The sequence below is a fragment of the Pygoscelis adeliae genome, unplaced genomic scaffold (genome assembly GCF_000699105.1).
Source record: "Pygoscelis adeliae isolate BGI_AS28 unplaced genomic scaffold, ASM69910v1 Scaffold456, whole genome shotgun sequence".
In the NCBI taxonomy this organism is placed as follows: Eukaryota; Metazoa; Chordata; class Aves; order Sphenisciformes; family Spheniscidae; genus Pygoscelis; species Pygoscelis adeliae.
The window spans coordinates 322,007-345,927 of record NW_008825007.1 but is presented as its reverse complement, the minus strand read 5'-3'; the positions used below and the strand labels follow the sequence as shown (position 1 = coordinate 345,927).

The 23,921-nt window shown below is 38.0% G+C and overlaps 1 protein-coding gene across 3 annotated transcripts in view; it reads right to left on the bottom strand.

Annotated features, from left to right (window-relative positions):
* The window catches only part of USP22 (ubiquitin specific peptidase 22), a 72,515-nt gene that overhangs the window by 35,635 nt on the left and 12,959 nt on the right, over positions 1 to 23,921 (bottom strand). For 2 of the 3 annotated variants that reach the window (XM_009326193.1, XM_009326194.1), the window contains exons 2-4: positions 22,714 to 22,827; positions 22,139 to 22,183; positions 17,188 to 17,289 (exon numbers count right to left, since the gene is read on the bottom strand). In XM_009326193.1, coding sequence (XP_009324468.1) covers positions 17,188 to 17,289; positions 22,139 to 22,183; positions 22,714 to 22,827 — 261 coding nt within the window. The remainder of the gene's footprint in view (positions 1 to 17,187; positions 17,290 to 22,138; positions 22,184 to 22,713; positions 22,828 to 23,921) is intronic. The other variant, XM_009326195.1, reaches the window with a different exon arrangement.

Sequence of the window (23,921 nt, the reverse complement as noted above, 5' to 3'; positions counted from 1 at the left end):
ACTCTCCCAGCCCCCTCAAGCTATTCAATCACCAAGAGGCACAACCTGGAGAACTTCACTCACTCTTCTGCTCCACCTGACTTTTACGCGAAGCCTTTTAAGTCACAAGTCAGAAGAGAGTTCTAGAGCACTATTTCTTAACTTAGAGATTTGTGATACATGTTTTCAATTTTTCTATATAGGTTATATTCTATATATTAATATAAATATTTTCCTATATTATGTTGTTCCATTATCTAAAAAATACCTATTAAATATCATATATGTGTGTGCATCAGGATTCATAGGCCATGTTGAATCCTGCAGTTCTGGAAGGTTGGAAGGATGACAGAGTACATTGTATTTAGATAACGTTATACAAATTTGGATTTCTTTTTCCTGTTTTAATTACAAACAAATATTTTCATTTGGCACTGACAGGACTCCAATAAAGGGCCAGCCCCTTCCATACTGAAGCCCTAATAGACACACACGTGCACTCCAGTGCAGTTGGAGGACACATTCTTTAGTTTAAATATCTGTGCTGCCCCCTCATTTGAGGGAACCATAAGTTAAGTCCATTCTCTAGAGTACTGAGATTAGAACAGAAAGTAAATCTATCTGTATTTATCGTCACTGCTTACCCTATCCAAACACACAAGAGGAATGAGGTGGGTTGTTTTCCTTACACATACTGACCTAATGTTGCCATGCTTCCCCCCCACCCCAACCCTTCTGGGGAACTAACATAAGAATGAAGGTGCATCAGAAAACTAATTTAAAACATGGAAGACATTGAAAACAGAACCAGTCAGTATAAGACTATGAAGAAGAACAACTGTTAACAGAGAGAAAATAAATTAGAGGACTATTTTAGATACACTGCATTATGCATTGCACCATAAACTACAAGTTTGCCTTTCTGTCTGTGTAGGGGGTGGGTAATTACATCAGAAAAGGCTTTCTGGAAGGGGAAAAAAAAAGGTATCTTAGGAAAAAGAAATATTTGCATTCTAAATGAAAACCCATCTTTAACCTTCCAATTTCTGGCAAAAGAATTCTGGATCACTGCATTTTTTCCATTGCTATTGAAATAACAGATTGCTCAATAGAAAAAAAGTTTGCTTATGTGTACAAAAGGAAATTGTCCTTGAGTTTGTTTCCAGTTGAAAATCCTGGAGGCCAGCTACAAAAGATGGTACACTGGAGGAAAGAAGTATATGCCACAAATGACACACGTACAGCAAAATCATTAACTGTTGAATGAAAACCAGGATACAGTAAGTATTCCTCCTTGTATGTATCACCAGCGCCAGAAGACAAAGACTATTTAGCTGGATCAATCACCCAAACCCAGAGTTCTCAGTTTCGGTATATCACTGCTGTACAGAGTAAGTGGAATTCATCCTCATTACTGATCACTTCACCTATTAACACAACGTTACCCAGAGGCAAAGATGGGTTGGTCGGTCCATTTAAAGAAATTCACCAGACACAATTTGCTCTATAGCTGGAGTAACTGACAACAACAACAACAACAAAAGAATGGGAAATATAACCCATGCACCGAATGCAAGTTGTGACTTTAACTAGATGCTCTGCCATTTACTTATTTTTCTTAAGGTACTCATTACTGGCCAAGGGTGGTTTTGCTTTCTGAAAAGAGAGTCAATTCCCCACCTTTCAGATTACCAAGTAGTTAAAAAAAACCAAAACAACATGTGAGTTCATATTTCCCAGTTTTGCTGTCTGTAAGAAAAATCTCACGTTAAGTGTTATGACTTAAACACAACACTTAAATGCATGCTCAAGTACTTCATTCAGGTTCACATGACAACTCAAAGTCTTTTTTTTTTTTCGGTAATTTCTGGCATATTTGTGTGCAGCTGGGCAGTTTTGGAGTGACTTCAGCATTCACAAGAGACTTTCCAGATCTATCCTTTTTTGTGTTGTGTTAGGATTGCCATTCAAAAGTCATTGTTTTTACTCTTCTTCTCCCTTAAAATATCCAAAAAACCATGCAAAGTTACCAATAGGTAACAATCTACCTACATTAAATCGTCAGGATATATGCATGGCAATGTCTGTAGCGTCTGTTCAGCAGTAGAGATGAACATGTTTTCTAGCATGTCTCCGAGGATGATCTAGTTCATCCACACCACAATGTAAAAACAACAGCACTGGTTCTGTACGGGCAAGGTTAAGTAGCCCAGACCAAGTAAGCGTGGTTACATTCCGTATGCAACCAGATTCAGTGCCTCTGCACTGCATTCCCCAGTACTTCTTGGAAGGCTCATTACCTCGGGCACAGCGCCATGTGAACATGTTCATTCTGTTTACAGACCCACGCTGACACTGCGCACATTCATGCTGCTCTCAGCCTAAGCTGCATTTGCATTGACTTAGTCTGGATCGAGACAGCAATAATGTTTTTCCAGCATTTAGTTTGTCCCCTCCCCTCTTAGTTAACGTGGAATTGATTGGATTCACTATTTTTATTCAATAGCTTCGGTGACATCACATAATATATACTTACAAAAGGGACAAACTACATCAAGATAGTGCAAACGTAATTGGAAGACAGAACAATGATTCAAGAGCAACTCGTTAAATGGGAGAAACTATCTGAAATCAATTAAATTCAATAAAAACAATTGTGAAGTAGGAAACAAGAAAAATTAAGTGGAAACACGAAGTAAGGAGCAGTGGCTATAGCAACTCAACCTAAATGACTTAATACTATGTTGTAGTTCTGAGACAAACAGCATTTTGAAACCTAACAGGAATACGAGAAGGCCTGGAAGGTAATTATTCTGCCCTGGTGACAGGAAAACCTCAGCTGGATGATGTCTGGAATTGAGCACCCATTTTAAGAGAGATCTATGCAAACTGGGGAGAGGTCAAGAACATGAGTGAAAATTTGCATGAAATTAATATTTGAGACTGGAGAAACAACTAAAGAACCCACTGGTTGAGTTAATTAATTAAAAAAAAGATAGTGCTGATGGAGGAACAGCCAGGCCGACAATTTTCAAGTACGTTACAGGCCACTGCAAAGAGGACTGTAATTAACTCTTGTGGCCTACCAAAGCTATAATGAAAAAAAAGACAGCTCACAAGAAGTGAAATTTAATTAGGTATTAAAAATAATTGTCTCAGTTACAAAACACTGCAACAAGGGAGTGTGGGACTCCCAGTTGTTGGAGTGGTTCCAAAAGCAACTCTGTCAGCCACCAGGAATGGCCCAGTACATTGACCCTGACTCAGAAGAGGTGTGTAACATCCCCTCCACTTTTTCATCCCATGACTGTTCACACATCCAGATTAATATTACAGCCTGATACAAAAATACAGGAACCAGCTTTGACAGGGAGGGGGAAGGTGAGGGCATTTTCACATGACAGCTAAGCCCATCTAACAGCTCACTCATGCCAAAAGGGATGTTCCCCTTGCACTGAGCTGGCATCCGCTTAACTCCACGGTGAAATGGTTCACCTTGCCCATCTGACAGAAAAAGAAGTCTCACCTTGAGGGGATGAACTCATCACTTGCAAACAGTGATGAGTGTTTGACCTGTTTGAGCAGGTTCACACAGCTCACTGTGGGTCAAGACAAAAGGCCAGTGCCAGAACGAGGGAGGGATGCAGGAACTGTCGGTCTCTCTCAGAGACAGCCAGCCCTCGTATCCCCTCTACTGTTAACAAACTTCCAGTGCAGAGAGTTGTCTAAAAGCCACGGGCTGGGTAGACAAAACAGCCATAGCTCCAATGCCTGCATCCCTATTCCTACCACATGGCTCTGGAAACCAAAATTCACTGCCCTGCTGCAGTGAAGGGATGGAGAACAGGTTAACAGCTGCTGCTAGAATCAGGGCTGCTAACCATCCTCAATGTCATTTTTAGACTACATAGGTATTCCGCGTATGAGCTTTTGCATTTGTGGCTCAATGCATCATTCATCCACTTTAGTAATGCAAAAAAAGTCACCGGATAATGCAATGAGATCACCTGGATCTGGTATTTCAGCTCATTTCCTTTGTGTCATACCTGCTAGTGTGTGTCAAGAAAAAAATTAAGTTTGCAGCTATCAGCAGTGCTATAAATCAATTCTGGAGGAGCTCTGCAGTGCCCCTGTACCATGCTGTACCTTGAAGTAAAAGCAATCACATAACATTTAAACAACACTGGACTAAAGGCTCAGCATAGGAGATACATGTTTGTAGCTTATTTAAAGAAAGAATTTCTAGTAATGATACAGAAATAATCAGCAACAAATGGAGATGAGATTCAAGAAAGGTTACCTGTAACTTTGCCAGATTTGGAAGAAAAGCGCACATCTCTAAGCAATGACTACCAAAGAAGGCTTTACTATAGATTCTTCCTCAGAGCAGCAGACCAGCCTTTCCACACATGCTTTTCAGACATGTATTGTTGGAAGAACTTAAGGGCAAGTGACATCCTTAGAGCAAACGGATCAAACAAGTTACAAAGAGTATGTCAAACACAAGAAGTGTAGCATTTTATATTATTATTGCACAGATGAAACAAAACCCCCAAGCCAGACAATGATTCCCGAGTGTACACATGTGCCACACACAGAAAGTACTCTTTATACTATACTTAGAACAGGTACATCTTTGAACCAATTCACAAACTAATGATGGCAAAACATGAACCGTTTCACAGCCCAGAGGAGTTTCCATTCTTTGCCTTAGGGCACACTCCCTATGATTTCATTTACCTTTACATACTTCGTGAGTTCAGCGGTGTGCAAGCACTGTGTGCCCCTGATTCTCCAGAAGAGTATTGACCAATTACGCTTATTTTTATTTCTGTTTCTCCAGGCTTAAAGCACTTCAAACAAGGCAAGCGATTTCTTTTTAACGGTGTGGGCATGGTAAGGCAGGCTGTGAGGTTACAGCCTTTCATTTACTTTGCAGTAACTGTATGCTTGAGTTAAGACCAAGCACACAGATGAGGTAGGAACATTTGATGTTCTTTAAGTTCTCATCCTTCTGATTTGATGGTAATTTGCTCATGCGTGCACACCCTCGGCCTGGTAAAATGAGTCAGCATTCCTAAAATATCTGGCAATACAAACAAACCTCTTAAGGTTAATTTTTCATATAGCCCGTGTAAACAGAGAAGCTGTTTCAAGCAAGACAAGGGACTGCAAGTATTTTTTTCCCTGTAAATTTAAATTAAGAAACATGCTTCCAAAACAAAATGAGTGTTTTTGACCAAACCACTGAAAAATGCATTGAATCTTCCACTAAAATCACAGGAAACATAGCTGTAGAAGATCTTGAGAAGTCACCTGGTCTAGCCCTCTACCTCAAAGCAGAATTAACTCTATTACTCCTGGCAAATGTTTCCCTGAATTGTTCTTAAAACTCTCCAGTGATGAGATCCTGCAATATCCCCTGATATACTTGTATTCTGAAGTGTTCCAGTGTCATCTCAGTAAATAAATTAAGGCAGAGTTTAAGAACTGCAACAACATTAATATGGAAGATACACATACACTATGAAATCTACAGATAAGCTCCTCTACTAGTAGTATTAGAGCTTCTGAATTAGAACAATTTTTTTTAATACTTCAAATAGCAATAGCTTTACAAAAGCTCCCAAAATGAGGGAGGAGACAACTTGTCCAAGATACTGCAGTATCACTGGTTTTCTCCACCAGAAATTTCTGCGCACCTGAGTGGGTATGGCATGAGCCATTTTATTTCCCCATATGCTTCCCCACAAGGAGGAAGAGATAACAGCTAGACAGAAGCCTTCTGTACGCCAAATCTAGCCAACGTGTCCCCAGATTTGTGATCATTTTACTATGATCACAATCATAGTAAAAAGGAACAGCTCAGAATACAAGTAAAAATATTTACTCTAAAGGGAAGTATTTTGCTGTCTTGTAGCTGCAGAGCATGACAACAATCCTGACACAGGCACACAAAGTTTCATGTGACAAGTCCACAAGGGTTGGGTTTTTATCTAGGTAAGATAAAAAAAAAAAAAAAAATTCCAGGAGCAATTTCTCCTGGCCAGGATGTGAAGTTGAATTGCTCTTCCTGTTAAAGCAATGGCTGCCTTGTATTGCAAGTGTAAGTGGAAGGAATAACCGGAATTTAAAAAAAAAAAAGTTCAGGAAAGGCCTTTTCATAAACTAAGGTGACATAGTTATATCCACACTTAAAAACTGATTTTAAAATATGCATAAGTGTAATAGGCATCCATATGAATTTACTGTCTCCCATAGCCAAGCTTAAGTTTAAAATAAATGTGGGGCAGGAGAGGAAAGGGGAGCTAAAGCCAAGGATCTCTGCAATATGCAAGATTAGTTTTCAATCTTTTGGTAAGTCACCTAGCAGGAAGAGGACCCGTGAACACTCTACAAATAAAGGCCTTTTTTTTTTTTCTTTAAGACTATGGAAAGTCAGTTTTTATATCTATAATTTCTTATCTTCAGCATTTTTACTGACCATCTGCATCACAAAATTGTTTTTCTCTCTCAGGTGTCTCAAGAAGAAATCAATGCATCATTTTCTCAAAAAGCTATACAGCATGTAATCATCCATGGGAATCATCTCTCTCTATTTGATTCTCTCAGCTGAAATGAGTAAGATTGAAAAAGACATTAAGTTCTGCAGCAGAACTTGTACCAAACTTCTCTGTATTCCTATCTTGGCATATCAAGACCAACTGAACAAATTTTGTTGCGCTTCAACCTGATCCAATCTCTGTCAGGATCTCTTAGCAGTGAGTGAACACATTGGGGAATGCATACATACAATCTGGATCTCAAATTTTCAGAACACGCAACAGAAGAAAACATCTTTCATATGCGGCACTGGAAATAGTCACATAATGCTTTGACACTTAGTAATGGATTTGATTATCTGATCCCTGTAACAGATAGATCAATCGGCTGGAGGAGAAAGATGAAACACGGATGCACTCCAAGCACACGTCACATCAAGAGCTAGAGAACCAAAAAGGCGCCGATTTCTGCACAGCAGAAAACATGACGTGAAATGCCGCATATAGGTGTATGCATTGCACAAAATGCCTTAGCTTAACAATGAAGCCAGACCCCTTACAACTGTGGTGCTCATTGTACACTCAGATATACAGGGCTGAATGAATTTAAAGGAGTTGAATAAGGTATGGAGACGCTCCTAAAGCAACGACTTAACCGAAATAGGAGCTGCCCTGTCTCACACACCCTACAAAGCAAATTTCAAGGCGTTAAAGTCCCATGAACCAGAGCATGACAATAATGATTAATCTGATAATTGCAGGAAGGCCAAGGAGAACAGACAGAAGACATCCAACGTCAAAAAAAAGAACAGTACTAGGCAAAGAAGAGGGAACTGTGTGTGTCAAAATGACTGAGTGATCAATACGGAGCATAAGACAACTAGCCTTTAAAAGCCAGTTAAGTTGTAGACCCTTCAAGGTATTTTTATATGGCAACTCGATGGCAAAGAAAAAAAAGCCTTTATACAAAATAAAATACTTCAAAAGGTGGCACAGAATAAAATATTCTCTTTGCCCTCCCCCAAAGCAGCCAAACTTAAAAGCTCAGTGAGATCTTGCATGATCTGCACAGAAGCATAAGACTTACAGTGAGAATCCTGTGCAGATGGCATCTTTAAAGAACAAGAGGTACTCCCACTAAACTGACAAAATAAAATTCACACCCGCAGCCGTCCTTTCCCCCCAATATCACACCATATGCTGCCTACAAGTTTTTGCCCTTCCTCAAAACAGATTTCACAAATTAATAACTTAAGGAGTAGGCTAACTGCCAATGAAATTAAATGCATCCAAATATATTAATATGCACAAATTATTGTTGATGAATTGGCACAGAGCTATTCCAACAATCCACAACACACAAACCATGCCACATGCTGTTTATGCACATTCCTAGTTTCAGTATATACTGTATCTACCTTCTGTCCACACAAAGCCCAACTCTAGAAGCAGATATGAAAGAGCAGAATGGAAGGTCATAGTAAATATAATCCAAAAGTGATCCACAAAAGAACAAAACTGAGATGGAGATCACTGGCCTTACAGAAAATGCCGTGCTCTCTGTAATGACACGGAGTTAATCAGGTTAAAATACAGCGGTAAATCAAAGTTTGTTTGGATTGGGTTTTTCTAATAATAAGAAAAAGAACCTTCTTATGCTAATGGTGCGTCTCTGCTCATGACAAGACTACAGGCACACGTTAAGACTGTAATCAGTGTAGCTACATGGGCTAATTCTGAACTTCCTTATGTGGCTCTTAATTTAGAGATTATGAAAGTATCTTTGCATTGACTGCACCACTGCACAGTGAAAATATACCCTCCATTTCAAGAAAGGCTTTGGTTTTTAGAGCATCGCTGCACGATATTGACAGAAAGAGCAACAGTCTGTAGCTTGGCGTATTGTGATCAAGAAAACAAGAGACATACCTGCTGACCTTAGGGTTTGCAGTCAAAGAAGGGTAAGGTCTGCTGTTTGTTCTGACAGACACAGAAAGCCAAGCACTTTTAGCACATCTGTTTTTCTGTAAGCATCCACTGTTTTGATTTTTTTTTTTTAAGCCAGTTAAAAACTACTTTAAAGAAATGCCCTGATAAATTTTCTTTAATTTTAAACAAACAAAAAAAGCTTTATCTAAATAAAGGTATCTTGCTCAGAGGGTCAGAATCAAGTTCTGGCTACATATTGCTGTTGGGTTTTTCTTGATAAGAAACCTCCCATTCCCATAAAAACCCGATCAAGCAGATGATGACAAGTGACTAACATTTACTGCATTTTTCATATTAAAAGCCTAGTGCTTTGACTGCATATTGAAGTTATATAATGACCTAGTGAAGAAAGCACAGCACAGGAAAAAAAATTAACTACCATTAGAAAGAGATAGGTAAGACAAATCATTGAGTCAGCAAAAATTTTACACTTGAAAGTTGAATCAGCATCCAGGAGGGGGGGTGGGGGGGAAAGGCTTTTTTGTGCTGCTACCGAGCTGGATCCAAATGATGAAGTTTCACCTGAAGAAGTGCAGAACACAATTTTAGAAAAGTCAAATTGAAACACACTAAAAATTATGTGTAAACTAAAAATGATGTGTATGGATCAGTAACAACCATGGATCCACTATAAAAAAGTCCAGAGGAGGAAAATCAGGTTTGAGTTAGAAGTTTGGAACACGATCCAAGCCCTGGATTAAGAACCCTGTCTTCTAAGGAATTTCACATTGTGCACATACTCAGTGTGTCTTCCTTTGTCTCAAATCCCCAAGAGCCACCTAGAGTTACAAAATTAAAGTATTTTCTACGCAAGTAATATGAATGGCAATTTTCCAAGACAGGATAACAGAAAAATTCAACCCCAACTGCAACCTGCTTATTTCACATACAAGTAGTTTTAACTTCGTACAGTCTGCAGGGGTTGTATTTGAGGTAAATACCCCTGAGGATTAGAATTCTGGCTTTACAAACTTTGATGCTTATGTCAACATTTCTTCATCTGCAATATTTTATATTATTGCAGCTATGTACATGCCTATACATCGGTGTCTCTCTCTGCTCTTATTTCCCCACTAATAAAACATGCAAACCAAGCTTTACAGGGAAGGAAAAAAAAGTCAAACCATTCACAATTTTTTATATTTTTTTTTTTTTAAGAATTCTAAAACTTGTCTGAAAACCCACTACTCCTCAGACAGCAAATATACCCAAAGGTTCTACTCAGCTTGCTATTCTGTTTTAAACTAAACTGCTCCCACATAAAGCCATGCAAATTAAAACCTTCAAGCAGAACCCTGAACCTAAGAATCTCCTCCAGAACACATTTAGCGCATCACTACAAAAAAGCTGGTTCCAATGCCAACCTACCACCAAGCTCAAGGTAATTTCTCCTCAAAATTGTTTTTGACATTGTTAATTTTTTACTGGAAACAAAGCAGAGGCATGGGATTTATTCTGTACACAGATATTGCAAAAAACCCAATCTCAAAGTATCTTATTTCTAAGAGCTGCTAAGAATACTCCTGATCTACAAAAGTTAGGTCTGGTGGTTACTTCAACAATCCATACACTACTGCAAGAAGATCAACCGAAAAATACTGGGAGGCCTAACAAGGGCCAAAACTAGCCATGATTTCCTTGAATACATAATTTTGTTTTCCAAGCTATCCCACTACTATTGCCTGGAGAAAATATGTTAACTGGTTTATACCTCAACTTGTTACAGCATTTTCACTTGAAAGCAGGACTAAACCCTTGGGGGAAAAAAGTTCTTTGTAAAGGGAATCGGTATCCTTCTTTCATTAATCTTTACAAACCGAAAAACACGCCCTGCAAGTTTCAACTATTCTTCAATCATCAAGCAAAAGATAGGCAAACATTTTATATTAGTTACTTCCAAAGAGCTTTTTTTTCTCTTGGGGAGGGAGACTGTCTACAAAGGCTGAAAAGGAAGAGCCATAATCTTTGAGGTTATCTATGTACACTACAGCAGGAACAGTAAATGGCATAAGCCAAAAAGGTCATTTAGATTTCAGCCTTACTACCGATTGATTTTTAAAAAGTAGTAAATTGATAAATACAAGATAACTGACTGATTTTAGAATCTTAGAAGACAAGACGGAATTCAAGTAATTACATAATATTTACTTTAAAAAATATTAAGCTAATTATGCAACAATATAGGCCACATTATCACTGACACCAGCTTCTCGAAGAATTTATGGGATCCTAGAAAACCTGAAAAGTTTGTTTTCTGTTAAAAACTGACTTCCTGGCTTACTCTAATTTCAAGCCTTACTAAGGTGACAATCCAAGAGTAGTTAATCTTTGCTGTAGGCAAACAAAACTACAGCTCGGATGCAGCGTGGCTTGCTGTCAGCAAAAGGAGGTTCCCCCTTCTCCCCGCCACGCATCCCGCTCCTGTGCCGTCCTCTCCTCACACCAGCTTTGTGCGTGTGTCAGAACCTTTGTCAAGCCGTTGAGTGCAGTAACACAGGAGAACATTGCTCTCGCAAAACCACCACCACCAAAAAGCACAATGATTTCTGCCAGGTTAATGAGCTGAACAGACTCTGCAACCAGCTTGACAGCACAGAGTGAATGCCCAGGAGAGGGCGGGACCATGTGGCTGGAATTAAGGGGAAGCACACACAAGGGTGAAGAGAAAAAAAGGATTGTCCCCTGACAGAAGAAAGCTACCTCAGTTATAGCATATATCTTCACCCTTAGCAGGTATTAGAGAGAAGTATACTGCTAGTTCTTTTGCTTAAAGCGTAGCATCAACATAGAGGGAGGGGAGAGGGAAAGATAATAAAGTCTTATTGCTTTCATCAGAAATGCTTTTTAGAGTTTCGTTCTCTTAACGTTCGTTAAGGAGTATGCCCCTGCAAAACCATGACATGAAATGAAAACAAAACCAGGACAACTCATACCAAAAGACATCAGCTAATATCCTTTCTGAAAGAAGGCCTAAAATTCAATCAAATATTGCAATAGTAAGAGCAGAAAAACCCCCTTGTTCCTCAGTGAAGCTAGCCCGGGATCAAATAAGCATTCTGAAGAAGTACTGTTAATTAGTAAAGTCTTCAAACGTGAAGGTAAGATGACTTACTTTTCTATAACAAAAGTTTCTGTAACAAAAATTTGCTCACTCTAAGCAGGCAAACACTGCAGGGACTTCAGTGATAATGTGGTCATCCCTAAGCTTACTCAGGAGCAATTAAATCATAGATAATCAATGACTGCTGTGTAGATAAGCCATACAATGTGACATTACAGCAGTGACGCAAATTGCTTTGTGGCACTAGTTTTGGAAAACTAGGTGACATGCTCTCAGACAACAATCAATACACAAAAAGGCTACTGAAATAGCAAATCTGGAATTTCTTTTACAAAATGTCTTCTGCAGAGGAAAGCTTTATATTTTATATTGCTAAAGAGGTAAACTTCAAAAGTCCAGCAAGACTTTCTGAAAGCAAATCTCTACAAACCTCAGCAAGTAAATCACAGCTTATGTTTTAGAATTCTTAAGATTAACGCCCCTCTACTTTTTCTTAAAATTCCTTGGGAGCTTTGAGAGGAAAGGCGGGTTTTTTTGTTTATTTTTACTATCGGGTTTATCAGTTTTAGACCTTGGAAAAATATTGCACAACTCAATCCAATGGTCAGAGCTCATGACAAGGTAAAGCAGGAACAGAAGGCTCTCCCCGCTAGAAGGGTAGCATTTTTTGATTTTACTAATCCAACCTTTTAGGAAACAGTTTTCCAACCAGATAACCATTCTAATTTTGAAGTTAGATGAAAAAAGTCACAGAGGAAACATTCACCTGAGTGGTCTTAAAGGTGGTTTTCCTTTCCTTCATCAAACAGCAGTCTAAAAAAAATTTAAGAATCAAAGAGACTTCTATTCAAGGTGCACTTTGTGTGGTCATTATTTCAAATATAAAAGTATTACCGCTTACAAATCAATAACTTTTAAATTTAAGTTACAGCTAAAAATTTGGTGCTATACCAAACTATGTTTTTCATTCCATTTTTCCACTTGAGCTACCTTAAGCAGCATTCAACTAGAAAGAGTACACCAGAAAGCTGGCACATTCACAAAAAAACTTCCAAGTACTAATGCAGTCTTCAACACCTTCAAGTTACTGCTACTTCCACGGAAGCGGAAAAGCTCCTGGTAGCTTGTCTAGAGAACCAGAAGTATTTTCTAGGCCACCGTTCCCCTTCCCTTGCACCTTTACATGGGAGCTCTGCTGCAATATTTATTCCACTCATGCTGCTCTTTGTCACATCACACTGCTTAGCATTGCACAGCTGCAAAAACCACCTGCTACTCCCATGTAGCTATTGTTTTTGCCACCTCCCCCACACCTCATCATTCTTCCTGAAAAGGATTTGCTCAGTCTCCTATAAAGGCTATCCCCTCTGCCTTTTTGCAGCACTGCAAATGGGAATCCCAGGTGGCTCCTGCTAATTATCCATGTGCCTTGGGAGTCTAATTCTTCCTATTGTTAATATACCAATCTTTAGCCACAAAGTCACTTCATATGCTAATCAGAGACCAGCTGATCCCAAGCTAATACTTCATGTACTCAAGAGAACTGATCTGCTGGGGGTATTAATCATAGCAGAGCAAGACGAGCTTTGGAAAATAGTTCCCGAAAGATACTGCATCACTGTCACTTCTAGTCCAATCCCGTAATAAAAAATTTGCTTGTGAACTTGGAGCTTGGTCATTGCCCTCACTTGCTGAGGGCAGCCTCTTCACAGACAAGAGGCTGAAAAATTAGATTTTCCTTTTACACTGCTAGAATCTAATTTAATAATTGTTAAGTTTAAGTCTTATCTAATTTTCCATATAAAAGTTTTGGTGTTTATAGGATGTCTGAAACAGCAGCTTCAACCAAAAATCAAGATGAGCATTTCTATTAATAGAAATATTCTATGAATTGAATAGCCTACGCCACAATTCAGTACTGCTGCTGAGAACACCACACAACTTAGGAAATTTCTACTTTCCACTCACCCTCTGCATTCCCCACAATATGCCATCCCTTCAGCCTGATCTGGTTCACCTGAAAACGCCTGTGCCAGCACAATGAAAAAGGCAGCATGCTACAGCATCTGGGGCACGCAAGGTCTGAGAGCATCTTGAGCTGATATTGCTACCAAAGAGCATACGTTTATGGTCTGAGTAGACTATACAGTCTTCTTGAATGTCTTGAAATACAGAAACGCTATCAACATTTCAAGTCTGCTAGGACATCAGAATATGAAATGCCCCACATAAAATCAACACTATGCAGGATTTTTCATCATGGCTTCTTGCATGTAGATAGTTCAACGTTTCCACCTGGTTAACAGTGCGCTCCAAGTCACTTTGAAGATGCTTATGTGCAACACTGGGAACAGACCTGTGTTTATATCCCAAACGGCAGGAATCAGCAGAGTTTCCATAGCCTGTAGCAGTGCCCGACGTGAGTTTTCGTTTGAAGAGCAATTTGCTCTATGGCAAAATAGTGATTCAAGCAAAGTTACCTACTCTTATCTTCTTACTAGCTGGAAAAATATCTATGAGATGGAAACACACACTGTTTTAGAAGAGAATCAAGCAAAATTTATCGGTTTTTGTTAAGTTGGTTTTTTGTTGAGTTTTTGGTTTCCGTTTTTGTTTTTTGGTTTGGGGGGGGTTGTTTGGTTTTTTGGGTTTTTTTGAGGATGTGAACCAGAACTTGGTTTGGGGGGGGTTGTTTGGTTTTTTGAGGATGTGAACCAGAAGTTCCTTCATTAATGGGTTTCAAATTGTCGCACCATTTAATTTCACTAAACTGAAAGCTAGGAGTTTTGCACAGTATTTCCTCTAATGAGCTACCAGTTCAATCCTCCATTAGAACACATTCATTTCATGACTGAGTGTTCTTCAGATTTAATTTATGGTGCCAGTGAAAGACAAAGGATCCTGCAGCTGTATAGAAGTTCAAACAGCTCAGAAAAAGTAGCAGACACATCCAGCTGTTTGAGAAGCATCATGAGACTGCTACAAATCTGGAATAAAAAAAATCCCTTTATGTACAAAGAGGGTTCTGCCATAGAGTAAAACATTCACCTAAATGAGTGTCATGTAAATAATGTGTTTGTTTTAAAACAAACATAAAAAAACAAAACATATTTTGGTAAAAATATGGTAAAAAAAATGGTAAAAAACAAAACATATTTTACCACCTAAGTGTGTTCTAGATATGAATAACATCAATTTTAATGTATTTTATTATTAGGGCTAAAAACCATATGCAAGCCCTTCACATACAAGTTAAGTATATCCTTTCAAGACCATGCCTGTCCGGGTTTCAGAGTATCGTCCCACTTCCTTTAGTTATAATACTAATACACTGATGTCAGCTGGGAGACGGTGTGTTTAGCTGCTCTGTGATGACCTCCTGAAATGGTTATTGTGCCAATGCCTGTTTCGGCATTCGTGTAAGACAAGTGTATCTCTGGAGGTAAGAGAAAGCGGCAAACACCCCTGGCATTCTTCTTAAAACAGCTTTGCAGAGAGCATTTTATACATAAAAGACAGCTAGTTATGCTTTAACAGACTTTTGTAAACAGAACTGATCAACAGATGTGCAATGCTTATAGATGGTTACCAATATAATCTTCATTTTCAGAACCAATAAAACTGGACATTATGCCTATTCTCTGAGCCATTTACCTACCTCAGAAGATAAACTGGATTCGCTAATATCTGCTATGGGATTGATAAAAACTTGATGTCAAAAGAATTGAGTATTAGAAAAAAAAAAGAGAGAAATGGGAATGTCCAGATAATTGCAGCATTTCAGTCTGCATATAGGCTCTTCACTGATCTGAAACTGCAAACAGACAAGTCAATGTGAGGAAAGCGAAGGGAAAAAGACTCTGAAGCAGATATATATTTAGCAGCAGGTTAGATAGAGAGAAAAGGCTCAAGGACAATGGCAGGTCTTTTCTTCCTTCACCTAAACCCCCAATGTATTTTTGTGAAAGAAAGCTAGTCTTTTGCTTTAACTGTAGCCCAAAACTGCATTATGTCTCTCGGGTGCTTTCATTTTTTTCTCTTTCTAAATCTCGGCACATAGACAGCTCCAGGGCTCAGTAGGAGAAATTATTAAAAGCATGCCTGCAGAAGTGAAGAGATCAGTCATTTCCCTTATCCCCTGTGTTTCGTGAGCGCTCCCCCGCCCATGCGGCGTTGTATGAGATTTCACGCAACCAGACATGTCCTTTTAAAACAGCCTGAAAAATTTAAAATCCTTTAAGAGTAGGCATAGCATTCCTTCAAATTGGAAAGAGAAACACAAAAATGTGCTTCAATTCTCCAGAAAGGTCACATTCACCTTCAGAATTCTATCAAACTTTTTTTTTTTTTGCCCTGCACAGTTCTATTATCTGAAGTAATTTGTAACAATCTTTACAAAATATACTGGAGTTCTATAAAACACAAAATCCCAGTGTGAACATGATGCAAGCAATCTTTGCATGGTTATTTTTTCCTAGGCTGCTTGAAAGTCCAGATGTTTTTCCAACTGTCTTTCCTGTTCCACTATCGGGAATGCATAGGTCCCTTCTTTAGATCTACCCTTCTATATGCGTTTTCAACTTACTACAATTTACTCTGTGCTTCTCGGTCCATTTTTCCAAATAAATATACATGTATTTTGGATTAAATATTACCTACTGTATCAGAAACATAACATTAGAAAGTTTTAGTAATTATGTCCAGTGTATTTTGACAAAAGCAAATGTGCTGAAAGCGTGACGCGTTCTCATAAAACAGTAAGTAGCTTAAAAATTAGGAAAAAACTTTTTAAACAGTTTCCTACTTCCATTGTCTACAGCTACATCTCCAACCTTGTCCCTTCACCATTAAAGCGTTACTGTGCATTTAACAGTATAGGAAAATGCCCAATAATGTTCATTAGAGCGTGTCAGGAAGCTGGTTTTAACCCCCTACTCCCCCAACCTAAAGACAGCAGAAAAAAAAATTGGAAAACGCTGTTCATTTTCACCCCCCTTCCCCAAATACTCTCCAGCCGTAAGTAGATATGCCCGCATTTCAGAAAGTTCTTTGCTCTAGACTACTGAACTCTAAACATTAAACTTTTGATATGCATTTCGAAACTGCTATTTGACACACGCGGGAGAACAAATTACATCTTTTCAGAGTCAATATGAAATTGAAGAGACCCCATTTAGAGTTTAGGACATGAAGCAGAAAGACATCACTGTGCTTATTCTGTCTGCTAAAAACAGATTTACCAGTAGACTGCTATAGTTAAGGATACATCTCAACTACAAGATTTTCCTTCATACACCTGCATGGGATCTCTGATGAAGACTGAGGTGCGATAACGTCACTGATTTCTGCTAAAGTCTTTAAATGCATGTGGTCAAAAAAAAGTTCTGTTTTGTAGCTGTTACACAGATGAATCATCATCAGTACGTGAAGTGACAGAGCAGATAGCCTTCTACAGTGAGAAAAAGGTAGTGTAAAATAAACTTATTTTGTTATCCTAACAGTTAAGGAAATCCACTACAACTACCTCAGGGTAAAAATATTTATGGAAAAACAACACAGAATTTTGAACATACAAGTAGCTGAGAACTGGCTGCGGAAAGGACTTCTAGAACTTACCTATGGTGCAGTTTGTGGTTATTTTTCTCCGCTTGGGGTTGTGTCGTAGCAATTCTAACTCTCGTTTGGTTGGCTCCCATGTTGAATACTTCTCTCCAATGCCTAAGCAGATGAAAAGAAAGTTTCAGGAAGTTGTTTAGTAAAAGGATTAAAAACACTGTTCAAGTAAAAACTTTCAACGTGCTGTCCATTAAGTTAGATTCAATCTATGTACAACTACAAGAGACTGATTTCTTTTTACCCCTCCCCCCAAAAAATACTGTTCAGAAAGGTAGCAACCAATCTTCCAACAAATAAGAACTAAAAGAAGAAAAGAAAAGCACTTTTTTACTTATAAAGAATACCTAGCCCAAACAAATTTTCCATTATTGGATTATAATCCTCCTTTCAGTTAAAAAGAAAATCCAGCACAATCATAAATCCACTATTACTCAAAAATGCATTTCTTTGTGCTCAGAGGAGGTCAAATGACAGAACCACCATATGATTTTAGAAGATACAGGATAATCAAGAAATTTCATCACCGAACTTTGACAAGTTATTAAATAAATCAAAACTGACCCAACTTAATGGACAGATACAGGCTTAATCTTTACAGATGAACAGCAGAATTTAGTAATTCAATATACTAAACAGTTACTACATGTCTTAGGATATACCATTACAGAGTATGACCTCTCCTTATAACCACTGATGTAGGACTGTGTATCAACAAGGTCCAATACTTGAGATTCGCTTTACTGACATATCTAACATTACCTAAAAAGGCAATTAGTAGTAGGTTTAAACACAACCCTCCCCCCACCAACCAACCAAAACTCTCCAAATACTTAACTACCCTTTCTCGTGAGCTGCAGCTAAAATCTGTCATTATTCTCTTTAAACATCAAGACTGTATTTCCAATAAATTTCTTTTGTTCAAAGGAAAGCGCAGTAGAAATGAGTCAGGTAAGTAGCACGGAGAATAGATCTGAAGTAAGCACAGAGTTGCGTTCAGTGTAAATCTGATACAAGAAAAACACAACAGTGAAGACTCATGTGCTGACCAGCTAAGTACTGCCGGAGCATTCTATGTAGCACAGAGAAATTACTATGCGAGGTCAATTATAGTGAGTCACAAAAGCAGCTCGGCATTAAAAGTAAAGAATAATAAGACGACAAGCAATCTCTTCTAAAACTGAGGATTAAAGTCAATTAAGAGTTATTTTTCACAGAATGCACAGTGCTGTGCTACAGAAAATAAATTATAAATCATACATATGAAAAAAGTAGAAAATATAGCTAGAGGCTTACACATTCTGCATAATATACATTAAATTTTAATAGCTCTTTGATCTTCATTTTCAGAAATAGCTATGCTTGTCAGAAGCTACCCACCCAAAAATGTTCAATTCATAGTTACTATTGACCCTCCAGGTTCTAGTAATAAAAGGTCTCATTTTCGGATTCTTGAGGACTAGAAAATTCTTATTTACATGGATGCACCCATCTCTCACTTTATTTGATTCAACAATAGATTATGCAAGAAGCATAAGAAAGAATACCCGAATCATATAGTCCCTTTCCTTTATCCAAGGCTCAGCATCAAGCTACACACCCAGGAAAACAGAAAAGGAAACTAATTACTGTGTAACAGATTGATGAGATAAAACAGCTGCAATGCTTTGAATACACTATACAGTATGCATAGGCAAACGAATGAAGCAACTTTAAGACGCACATATGGACAGTTCACATATGACAGAACATTGGCTTGCAACAAGTTTTACATTAGATGCCTTCAGCAATCCTTTTCATATTTGTAATACTCCCTTCGGAATTTATATAAATTGGTTTGTAAAAAAGCTCAAAATAATTTTCAACACCGTGTTAGTACCAGCTATTGCACCGGCCAGCTGTAAACTTGCACTCTTGCGTTTGGGTTCACTGTAGTTTAAACGTGGCCAAGCGCAGTTAGTATAATCTGACAATGGGATGAAGTCTCATAATAAAAAAACAAAACCTTGGATATGTTTAAATCCTGGTTTAAATCAAACATAAAATTCACACCTGGAAACACATGTGCACTCAACTTTAGGCATGCAATAGTTCCACATATGTCAGTGGGACTATTCATATATATTTTTATATATCTATATATAATTATATAGCTTAAATGCTTATAGAGGATGGGGACCAAAGCATTTCACAAGAGCAACTCTTCAAGTAAAGTTAAACATGACAGACTGGATTACTTTGCAGGATTCTGGGTGAATCAAATTAAAAAAAGAAATGAAACCAAACAGAAAACCATATACAGTTAATGCCACAACACACACACAGCAAAACAGACAGAAAACTTTCTTACAGAAGCCTTCCATTAGAAAGAACACAAAGTTAAGTCAGAGGCAGAAATTAAAAAGCATTCTGTTCTGGCTATATAATTTAACAAGAATATTGAGGTTTTATTACTCTTGAAAATTTGGGAAAAAAGACAGAACCATTTATTAGGAATAGTTCCGTATTTAAAAGTTAAAAAAAAAAAAGAAGGAAAAAGGTTTAATAAAAGGTTTAATAACATCCACAAACATGCCAAAAACTCCAATAGAAACTACCTTAAACAAAGATTTGCAAAACAGGCACAGGTTACCATTTACAATTAAAGGAAAGTAGTGTTACAGGAGTGAAAACTCATCATTTTAAAAATAATGCTATAAAATAGCCAGAGATTCAAGTCAGCATGTGAAATCTCCATCCAAGAATTAATTTCATTAGGTCAAATACACAAATTGTCATTTTTCAGGGAATTTATCAGGGGCATATGGATGAGTGAAAGAAAAGGCAATGAAGGCTCTAGTTTTATAAAGTCACAATTTTGCAAGTAATCATTAACATAGATTGTTTACTTTGCTATGCTTTAGCAGATCCCCTTCCCCCCCCCCCAAAAAAAATCCAAACGTTAATTAGAATGAAGGGCTCCGTGTATTCTCACCTCCCTCGTTATTAAAGAACATTCAATACCAGACAAAAAAAAAATTGTAGAGTTGCAACTTGTTCAGAGTTATATCATATAACCCTGAACTACAGCTGGACATGGGAATTCATCACACTAAGAGTTAATATTAAAAGAGTATGAAATGAATCTCATGGTATTTGGGGTTTTTCTTAAAGTTTTTTTCTCCAGGCATCATGTTGTTATGTGAGCATCTATTGAAGTATATACTAATCCCCTTCGAGCACTGTGGATAGAAGTTTGAAAACATACAACACTGACACCTCAATTTTTAAGCCAATCTTGGTTTTTGCAGACTGGATTCACTTCTTAAGTTCTTTAAGTTGGCAACACTATCTGAGGTAAACTAACTCTGTGGTAGAAATATAAAACCAAGACACTGAGTTTGGGGTTTGTACTAATCTTGACATTCAGTTTGGAGAAAGAAGGGTTCCCTCCTGCTTTACACTTTACAATGTTTCAGATAACATGAGTCACTATGGGAAGGAGGGGATGGATTGAAGCAATGGAGAAAGAAGGGAAAAAAAAAAGACTACATAATTCTCCATTATTTCTCCCATGTATCTCCCATTCTCATTCCTTAGATAAATTTGCAGGGAAACGCACATGGTTTCATGATCAAAAGCCATAAAACAAAAGATCCTATGCCATGACTTTAAAGAAAAAACGTCTATACTGTGTACTCCAGTAATTTAAAGTGTATTGCTGTTTATTCCTTCATTTTATATCTCCATTGGTCATCACAGATTTGTTCTCCAGGGACAGAAGATGCAATGTGCATATTCATATAAATATGCATTTATATATATATTTAATATGCCATTTATTAGTCAGTTAACCAGTACAGAGAAGGTTTTCGGCCTGGCAGTTCCTCTTGGTGAATCTTCCCTTCACTGCACCACTTTGTGGTCCAAGACAACAAGACGAACAGCCTTGTAGCTCTAATTACCCTAGAATATAAGCTATAGCAGCCTGACGTCCACTGGAGGACAAACTGGCTGCATCTCAGTCCAGAAGGTGCAAATATATCATTTGCTAAGGGCAACATAATTAAGAAATTGCTCTTTGAATTTTCATATTCAAAAGTAAGGAACTGGGGGGCCTTCCTCTTCAATAGCATCATGAAGTGTTATGTTGTTGTAGTTGATTAATTTGGTGCCCGAAACAACAGAGTTTAGAGGGGTTTGAAGGAGTTTTCAGAAGAGGTGCATATGCATTCTCATAAATGAAAGGCTTAAAAACATGCTTCCATTTTGTCTTGCTTTGAAAACCAGCGCTTCGTGCTAAAGCATTTTCAGCTGTATTTTCTTGTTCTAGGACTCACTGGCAATCTCGCTACCCTCCTTTCCTCTGACTCAACTCCCTCAAAATGGGGAATAAGCAGAAAGTAGAATCGGATCTGTAGTAGGAACTAAGTAAAAGCAGCTATACTTTTGATACGCCATCAGAAAAGCTCTAGTTAATACGATGTTAGCTGCTATTTTTAAAATTGGAAATGAGGTTAAGAATGGTTTGAAGTCATATCAGCCCTCACTAAGGCTGTCACATTGAAACAGGATGCCATGGATTCAGTAAGAGACACTACTAGACAGAAGTCATCTGTCTTCAAATACAGACTTTCCCACTTTAAGAAAACATAACCCCTAGAGGCCACTGGAAATGGAAGATGACAAGCTTTTATAACTGATGCTTAAAAACTACTCAGTAAAAGGTAAATGCTACTTCCTTTCCCTTCCAAAAAAAGGAGAAAAGGTTTGTTTTGGAGTAGTTCTATCAAGGAAAGGGCATATGAAATCAAGTGTGCTGTAATTATTCAATCATTGGAACATATCCAAACAAGAGGAAAACAATTTGCACGATAAAACTGGCATTCTTAACTGTGATTCATGTCTAAAATGGCAGGATAATCAGCAAAGGGACGCTTGTTAGTGAAGTGCGTCGCCAGCCCACGCCTCTTACCTGTCATTGTACACTGGTAGTGAGAAACCACTGTTGGGGTGAAGGCTAAAAAAGAAAAAATTAGGGAAAGCAAACTGAATAAAACAAATGTGTGTACATATATTTGTGTGTAAATATTTCTACATAGATACTGTGCGTGTACCATGAAAGCACAGGTGTGTAAGTAAGCTGGCACGTTCTATTAAAAAAAAAAAATCACACACAAGGGTGGCATTTCATGTGAGGGGAACAGATTTATTGCCTACATCACCTAAATTAGCCTAAGAGCAGACTGTTACATTTTCTACCTAATACAGATCTGAGACTGATATTATGCAAGTTTTGCAGGATTAATGTTAGGTTTTTTTTTTTTCCAATTAAAAATAAAATATTTTTGCTACAATTAGGTGCGGCGCACATGTTAAACTAACAGTCTAACTCCTGGAAAGTAATAGCTAGACATCTCTCTCTCCCAAGGCCTGCTCTACTATCTCTAAAGAGCTCTTTCTTCCCCTTACTGTTTTTTGCCATTGACAAATGGGAGGGACAGGTATGATTAAAAACAGAAACAAGAAATTCAGGCAGGAAAACCAAACCTTGTAATTTCCAAGCTTTTCGTTGTTCTTCTTTGGCAATTTGTTCCATGTCTTTGTCGTATATGTAATCTTGACACATAAAGCAGTATATACCCCCATACAAAAGGTCTATGGCTGCAAAACAGAAGGGAAGTTGGGGAGGAGGAAAAAAGACGTGAGTTCATAAACTAGAAGACATTTTAAAGCAGGCTTCCAAGTCAGGCCCTCTTTTTTCTCAGCAGTCCACAAACGTAAAATCTGTACCTTAGAATTGGGGAGGTGGGGGGGAGATAAAACAGGGAAATTTTTCCAATTACAGTATCAGTTACTCAGTTGCTTCTGGCACAGCAAGAAAACTGTGCAAGACAACAAAGCATTAGCTGCCTTTAAGTTGTTTGAAATTCACAATATACCTTTCAAAGACACAAGTAACCAAAAGCCATAATTACAGTGACTGACTAAAATACATGCAGAACTAGTACTGTAAGATTTGATATGTACATTTGAATTGTCTTTTTCTAAGACTTCAGTAATTTCTATTCAAAGGCATTAAACTAATTAGAAAGCACCTATCCAAATCAAGGTTCTAACAGAAGACAGCACTGAAAGCTCAAAGATAATGGTCCAGGGGAATGGTTTTCTGGAGTAGTTGATTCCACAGGTTACACGTCTCACAATTTCTTGTTTCACATGCCCTTTCAGAATGGACATATGAACACTGACAAAGTTAAAAATATTTTTCTTACACAACCCTGAACAAAAGAAAGCCAAGAAATGAAATAAATCAGCTAAAAGGAAAACGACTTCTTCAGTATATGTTGAAGCAAAATGTAAGAGCAAGCTAATCATAGCAAGTTGCTGATTTTCAGTACATAGCCACAATCAAAGGAAAGTTTAAAAAAAGTTTCAGTGGGCACTAACAAATTCTTAGCCAGCTACTAAAATACAATCTGCATCTAGCAGACAGCTGAGAAACATATCACCATTCTTCCTCAAGAGCATATCCTCCATTTGTTTTATTTCCAAAGTCCTTTTATTTCCAGATAAAGAGCATTATTTAAAAAGTCTCACTACAGTGGAAGCTTGTTTTAAACAAAGGAAACTTTGAGACTCCAGGTGGGGTCTCACCAGAGCAAAGTAGAGGGACAGAATCCCCTCCCTCGACCTGCATCCAAAGCAGCGTGGCCAGCAGGGCAAGGGAGGGGATTCTGCCCCTCTGCTCCGCTCTG